Genomic DNA, 7,920 nt, shown 5'->3' with positions numbered 1-7,920 from the left:
GTACTTTATCTTTGGTTTTTTGATGAAAAAAGAACCGGCCAGCAGCCTGCCATCCCTGGTGGAAGCCGTGTCGGGCTGAGCATTGGAACACCCTAGACTGATTGTCCTGCATTATTTCAATGTCCATGCGGACAATGTGACCTCCACTCAGGCAATGGACCTAGTGTCATCCGTGGTGGCGCTGGGACTCTCCCAATATGTAATGACTCCGAGCTTGTGGAGGATTGGCACAGCTGACTCTTGGCAGCCATCAATGAGATCACTCCCCGACATCCTCTGTGCCCTCACTCTAGGCTGGCTCCTTGGTTTACCCAGGAGTTGCGGCCGATGAAGCAAAGGCAGAGACAGTAGTGATGCGCCTGCGATGAAGTCAAAATAACATCTTATAGGACATATATGAGCTCCTATGAGATGGCAGTCAGAGTATTATGCGAGCTCATGCCCAGCCCAATTATTTAGAATAATTTGATTCATGACTGTTCTGCCACAAGGCAGACCAAATGTTAGGGAATTGGACACTGGCTGTGAGGCCTTTGAGAGCTTCTTTGCAGATAAAATCCTGTCGCTCCGCCGTGATCTCCCCACCACAGTTGAGATAGTAAGTGAACTCGAGGCTCCATGCACGCCTTCTAGTCAGGTTATGGATTATTTCAGTCCGCTCAGCCTGGAAGAAGTTGACAAACTGCTCTTAACTGTATGCCCTACCACATGCTGCCTTGACCCGTGCCCATCATGGCTAATTAAAGCTGGCCGTGATGGGTTTCGAGATGCCCTAAGGGAGATTATCAACAAGTCCCTCTCAGAAGGACAGGTCCCTAGGGCACTCAAGGAAGCTGTGGTTCGTTCTCTCCTGAAAAAAAATCTCTGGATCTGGCCAAATTAGCTAATCAGTGGCCAGTCTCCAATCTGCCCTATTTGGGCAAAATAATTGAGAGGGCCGTGGCAATTCAGCTACAGAGCTTTTTGGATGACACTTCCATTCTAGATCTTTTCTACCACCTCCGGCTGATTAGGCAGTTGATTCTCTTCCTCGAATGCAACGACTTGGTGACAGTGATCCATGCGATGGTCACCTTGACATTGGACTACTGTAAAGCTCTCTACATGGGGCTGCCCTTGATCCAAATCCAAAAGCTACACCTAGTGCAAAATGCTGCAGCCAGGCTTCTGATGGGCCTCCCTATGCTGGACAATATCCAACCTGTGCTGAAAGCACTGTACTGGCTGCCAATAGCTTACCAAATTTGCTTCAAGGTGCTGGTACTTACTTTTAAAGCCCTTTACGGTCAGGGGCCACATACCTGAGATAATGCCTTTCCCCACATGCTCCCCAGAGAGCACTGCACTCAGGGTCACAAAATCGATTGGCCTCCCATATCCTAAAGATGCCAGGCTGGCCACAACCAGGGGCAGGGCCTTCTCAGTGGTAGCTCCGTACTGGTGGAATGAGCTCCCAGAAGAGATCAGGGCCCTCAGGACCTTTTACATTTAATTATGTTTCTATACTTTGTGGAAGATTTCACCAAATCATTTTTACTCTTAGGAACAAAGTTCTTAAAGTACTTCATACCTAAACTGAAAACAATCTATCTTCTCACTGGGAAGTCATCATGTTTCCCCAAAAATGCAGTAATGAAAACAGAAAAACACAAACTGCATTCACAAAAATCAAAGAAATACTGACTTTACTGACCAATTTTTTAAAAAACTGACAAATTACTGACCAAGATGAAAAAACTGACTTTTACTGATTTTACTGACCATTTTCCACCCCTGCACTTGGGAATTGCTATGGATATTTTTGAACATCCTTAGCAAATTGTTAATATTTCCTTCCTTCAAAGCAAGATTCCATAATTTGAGATTTGCCGCTAGCTTGACTTCCTCCATTCCTCAAGTGGGTGGGGGGACTTTGCTCTCTGGATCCCGCTGATATTCACACATCCATATAATTGGCACACTGCACACACTTCCTACTGCTTTTTAAATCCTATGCCTTCTTCTTTCTAGGAGAACTGAATCTTACTGATGGGAATGGACATCCAAAGCTTTTGAGTAATCAAGAACAATAATATACATATTTATATAGTAATAAATTAGCAAAATACTACATATATGGAGGGATATCTCACAGCTGAACTGTTAACAGTGGAGGTTCTGGCATAGTACTAGAACAAAAATCTTTATGCTAGACATCTGTGTAAGCTGATCTTCAGTGTACAAAATCATAATGAATACGACTGATGATGTTTCTGCATGTGTACCAATAGCTCTCTTAGGGTGAGGCACTAATTTAAAATTTTTGGAAGGGACATCTCATCCAATCCTCAATTTAAAAGACAGACCCACCTACCTGCTCTTTGTATGATGAAGTAGTTTCCTGGGGAGGCACCCCTTCAGCCTCATGCACATGTGTCCATTGATAATAATGATGATGATGATGATGATGAAGAAGAAGAGATTGGATTTATACCCCGCCCTTCACTTGGAGTCTCAGAGCGGCTTTCAGACTCCTTTCCATTCCCCTCCCCCAACCGACACCCTGTGAGGTAGGTGGGGCTGAGAGGTCTCTAGATAACTGCTCTTTCAAGGACAGCTCTGACAGGACTATACTTGCCCAAGGTCATCCAGTGGCTGCAAGTGGAGGAGTGGGGAATCAAACCTGCTTCTCCCACATTAGAGTCTGCACACTTAACCACTACACCAAACTGCACCATCAATGAATGAAGCAGTGTCATTTCCTCTCCCTTCAAAACTGCCCTGTCAGTAGCTGTGTGACTGACCACTTGTCTTGCTGACACTGCTTTGCATTGAATTGGTACCCTCTTAATTGGCACACTAACACTCAATTATCTGTACAAGTAATTAACCAAGATTGTTTTTTTAAAAATGTGGTCTGTTTATTGTAAATGATAAGCATTCATAACAGTGCAAACAACTCTTTGGCAGATTTACTTATTACAATACAAAATAACCAAGGTTTCACTTTTGGTAGGAGTTTTTTTGTTTTTAAGTAAATAAATATGGAACAATTGTGACTGAACAAATATTGAGGAAATGGTCATTTAGCTATTGGCCATTGTCTAATTAAATGAGCTTTGAATCAGCAGAAAATGGCAAACACATTGTACAATGCTTGGTTTCCTTTTGTATTTTGGAATAAGATCCATTTCCTAAGTCCGATTTACAATCAGATATTTAAATAGAAGTTAATGTTGAAGTGTATATCATTTTACATACTACCTGAATGAATTAGACACCTGTTTTATTTCAAAAGAGGGAAACCAGAGGTACGTTTCCACTGCTAATGTATACATGGCAAAGATATCATAAAATGACTGAAATACCTGAGCAGATTTCTTTACAATACAGCATTGCAATTAAAGGGTGATCAATCACTTAAAAATCAGTTGGCTTTCTACAGCTAGCACTGTGGTTCAATTAAGATATCTGCCCTTATTTTGAAAGTATTCTAAATTTGTAGGCACATGAGGTTATGACCTCAAAAATTAAGGCATGATTTGGAGTCTCATCAAAATAGAAATATATTGGTGAACAGACAGAGAGAGAAAAAGTCCTACAATAATGTAGGATCCATGTATAATACTTAACATATTTGTTCTGTCCCAAGGGTGCTTTATAAAATCACCTTAAACAATAGTTGCTTCCATTTCACATGTACTCTTGACACAGTCTGGCTCAACACAGCCACTGACAGATGCTTTTACTGCCCCACCCCATCTGTTCTTTGGCTTCTGTAAGGTATTTGTCAAATGAAAAACTGACCAAGGCCAGCAATTTTATGTGCCAAATACTGTTAGTGGAAATGAATTGCACACTTGGTTTGTCATACAAATTAAGTACATCTTTTGAAAAAGTACACAAGTTGGCCTTTGTACAGACGGTACTAATTCTTAAATCCTAAATGACTATACTCATGGGTTAGTAACTTCAGCTGTAGCTTTACCTAACTAAAATGCTTAGGGATATCAGGAAAAACTCCTGAATTATGTGATTAAGGCTTCTTGTATGAATAAGCACCATCAAGGAAACGAAGCATGTCTGTCAAATGAGGTATGAGAGTTTTCCTTCACTGAATTTAGTAATACATCTTGGTTATAAGAAGGCAATATTGGAGATACAAAAGTAAACAAACAAGTTAACATAGACATACATTCAACAGTGCTTAAAAAATCTTAACAGGGCACACAGATTCACAACAGAGAAACTGTTAACATGATCTGGACACAAAGACGAAGGGGAAAAAACACATACTAAGTAAAAAAAAAATTAAAATCACAAAAACAAAACTTTTTAAAAACGTAAAGGAACAACTAATCCCTGTGTGGGAAGGTTTCAGTCCGACAGATATTTCACAAATCATGCCACAGTATAGCCAGGAACATGTCTATAGCAACAAGACTTTATAATTAATCAGTAGATGCCATTTGTTGCTATCCCAAGGCCTTATTTCAGCAAAATTCCAACTTCTGCCCCAATTCATTTCCAAGGGCCCTGCATTTAAGCAGCATCTTTTTTACCAGGACATCAGAAAGTTGTTTTAACTTTCACATTTTCAAGATAACACTACAGACTACCATATTCATTGGCTTACCGTACACTATATCATGGACAAAATGAATGCAGTACCACACCAAAAGAAGCAAGAATAGCATACTTTAACAACGGCATGGATGCAACAGAAGAAACTTCTTCTATTCACTGATACTGATGTCAGGGAAAACTGTTGATTCTACTGAAAGGCAGATAGTCCTGCCCAGAAAAAAAAACAGGTGGCTTCTCTAGGCACAGTGAATCACAGTGATTTTGATTCCTGAAAAATGATCCATGCGGTCAGGCCCTAACAGTAAAGAGAGTGGACTGAATGGTTACTGTTATGGAAAATAAATCCACTCGGGTTACACTGAGCGCCAAAAAAGGCATGTTTTCAAAAGTCATTATGAGAAATTTTATTCTTTATCATGAATCAAGGAAAATATTTTAAGTAATACCTCAACAGACTATATTTCATTGTTTTAATAACCATTTAAGGTATTTATTTTCAGAGGGTAGCCGTGCTGGTCTGCAGTAGAACAGCTAGATTCAAGCCCAGTAGCCCCTTAGAGACCAATAAAGAGTTTTGAAATGTGGGTTTTTGAAAATCAAATTTCTGACCAAGAGGGCATTGGCTCTCAAAAGCTCATACTCTGAAACTCTTGTTTGGTGCCCAAGGAGCTACTGGACTCAAGTCTAACTGTTTAATGTATTTATTTGTTCTTACCCATCTGTGTCTGGCAGAAATGTTAAATGAAACCTTTTGCTTGTTTTCACCCACTCTAGCCTGTGACTGTGTAAGTTACCATAATTAATTGTGGAAAGCAAAGACATCTTCTGTGAACAACAAGCACGAAGTCATGGGCCTGCATTTTAGCATCAGGTGGGAAAATATCTACACACTTCCAATTTAGGCTTTGATGTTTTCAGTTGCTCAAGTGTTTCAACGATGGGTTAATCAGTCTCTTATAGGAACAAGCCATACTGTAGCATAATTCTGAGCATATTTGATCTCCCAATGATTGTAGAATAATGGATGCCTAGCATGGAAAGGGCTGAAGGAAGTAGGAACTCTATGTATGTAAGACAGGGCGTCGTTTATGTCGTGTCTCACCAGGGATCAGTTCACACCAACATTTTCTACAGCAAGCCTCAAGCATGGAACACAAGATGAAACAATAAGTGAAACTGCCTCTAAGTGGGTATAACTTTACCACTAAATAATTACAGAGACTCCCATACAACATGGACTAGGCAAGGAATGGTGTTTTCAGATAGGGAGAAGTTCTGGTATATATTTTTCTAGAAATTAAACACTGATAAGAGGCAGTTTGCTGGGGTAGTTATTCTATTTTACTAGGGACACATTGTGTGCTGTGGAATGGCCCAATAGAAGCAAAGCTCTTTCACAGAACATGGTACAAAAATTGCAGTTGAGACAGGCAAGGTCCAGAAAAGTATATGACTTCAACAGTTAAAAATGTGCAGTAGTAAGGGCAGTAATTTGCACAGCCAAGAAAGGATCTCCCCCATCTCCCACTCCAATAGCAAACTGGCTAAAACAGACACTTTTGTTACAGCTGTTTTGCTGTTATGGTCGAGGAGGGGTTTTCTCTCATGAATTTGTAGACTTATTTTACATTGTGCCATGTTTTGTTACAGGACCAAGTGGGGAATTAAGATATATTTTAAGTGTAACATTCCTGACAATCTCCTAAGCATTCTATTAATACATGAAGCAGAGGAACTGTAGGGCAAATGGACTTCAATACTGTTAAGGAGAAGGAAAAACTGGTTGTGAATGCTTGCTCTCCAGCCTCACCAACTGTCAGAAATGGTACTGCTACAGAAAGCCAGCTTGCTGAGTTGTCAAGTAAAATGTTACTCTCAGGAGAATCCTAGACCACCTCCGTCCCAATTTGGGAGGGATGAGTAGCCTGCCATGTACCCTGCACAGGGCCAGTGAATATGTGTTGTATGTTTTAACCAAAGTTGTGGCCCTCATTTTATCCAATTCAATGGAACCTACCTTTCTTCCACCAGTGTATGAAAAATACAAAAAAAGTCTCAGTGCCTCATATCACTTGACAAAGGCTTCTTTAAAAAGTAGCACCAGTTTTTAGTTTGTTGAACCTGAGAAGTTTTAACACAAAATTATCCTGATGTGTATTGTGTGTTCCCTTTCAATACTTTGTCATTGTGGCTTTTCAGTGGGCAAGCAAATAAAATTACATGTTTTCTTACACTGTTACACCATCACTTGAATGCTGTCCTGTAATGTCTTGATTTGTTGCTGTGGTTTTAAGCATATTGTTACCTGTATTTGCCATCAGCAGATATCCAAATGACTCGATAATGTGACAACTGCTAAGCAGACTTAGGGTTTCTTGCTAAGTGTTTGTTTTAAGCAGGCAGGACAGCAAACTCCTTTGAGCTTCACTGGCACAGCGCAATCATTTGGTGGACACGATTCTACATAACAGGTGATTTGACCAACCTGTGTTTGGAGAACAAGGGTAATAGCTTAGCACATAAATATGATCTAACAAATAAGAACGTTTAACATTTGCATTACTCAGTAGCTGCTCAGTAGTTAATAAGGCTTCAGACCTGCCACCACAGTCCAAATAGAAGGAATTTAACTGAAATAGTACAGACAACTGTGTAGGCACCCCTTTACGGGTGACATCAATGCATGTAGAGAGAGAATGGGCATGAGTTCACTGGCTTTGAATAATCACCAACCCTCTAAGCACAGAGTCTATGTATGTAGGACGTGAACGTACATAGCCTCCTTTCCCTTGACTAGGGACTTCACTTTAATAATGTTCCCAATTGCAGGGAGGGAGCCTATGGGTGGGATCCAACCAGCATTTTTGAAGAAAGGAAGGATCCATTTTGTCCATGAAAAAGGTCATGGGACCTGTCTAAACCAAAACTATATGAAATGGGAAAATTCTTAGGAAGGGTAATTAGGTAAGACTCAGAGAAAAAGCTGACTGTGTCCAACTTTATGCATGTAGACAGGTGAATGCACATAGCCAGTGGGGTATGGCCAGCACACTCATGGCTACACCCCCTCTGTATATGCTGATTTCAATGTGTGTAACACTGTGTGTACAGGGTTCTTGTGAGCTATGGTCACTCCTCTATACATGGGTGAAGGGGGAGAGAACGACCATTGAACACTTACCATGAAGGGTCCTTCTCCTCTGAGGAAAGGAGGACATCTTGCTGATTCCCACCATCCAATCAGGGAGCCAGGAACAATTTTTCAGCTTCCTGTCTCTTGCCTGTGGGAGTCACCCTCTTCAGTTCTGGTAACTCCAAAAGCACTAAGACTGTAAAGTCAATTCATGGAAAGAG

At 40.7% G+C, this 7,920-nt stretch overlaps 1 protein-coding gene across 1 annotated transcript in view; it reads right to left on the bottom strand.

Moving 5' to 3' along the window:
* Nucleotides 1-2,901: 2,901 nt before the first annotated feature.
* Nucleotides 2,902-7,920, bottom strand: part of PXDN (peroxidasin) — a 185,419-nt gene continuing 180,400 nt past the window's right edge. Inside the window, exon 23 of the mRNA XM_015407041.1 lies at nt 2,902-7,051. Within this exon, the coding sequence (XP_015262527.1) occupies nt 6,932-7,051 (120 nt within the window). The 3' untranslated portion in view covers nt 2,902-6,931. The remainder of the gene's footprint in view (nt 7,052-7,920) is intronic.

Source organism: Gekko japonicus, unplaced genomic scaffold, assembly GCF_001447785.1.
Source record: "Gekko japonicus isolate JY-2015 unplaced genomic scaffold, Gekko_japonicus_V1.1 scaffold2071, whole genome shotgun sequence".
Taxonomy (NCBI): domain Eukaryota; kingdom Metazoa; phylum Chordata; class Lepidosauria; order Squamata; family Gekkonidae; genus Gekko; species Gekko japonicus.
This window is presented reverse-complemented; position numbering and strand designations above follow the sequence as displayed.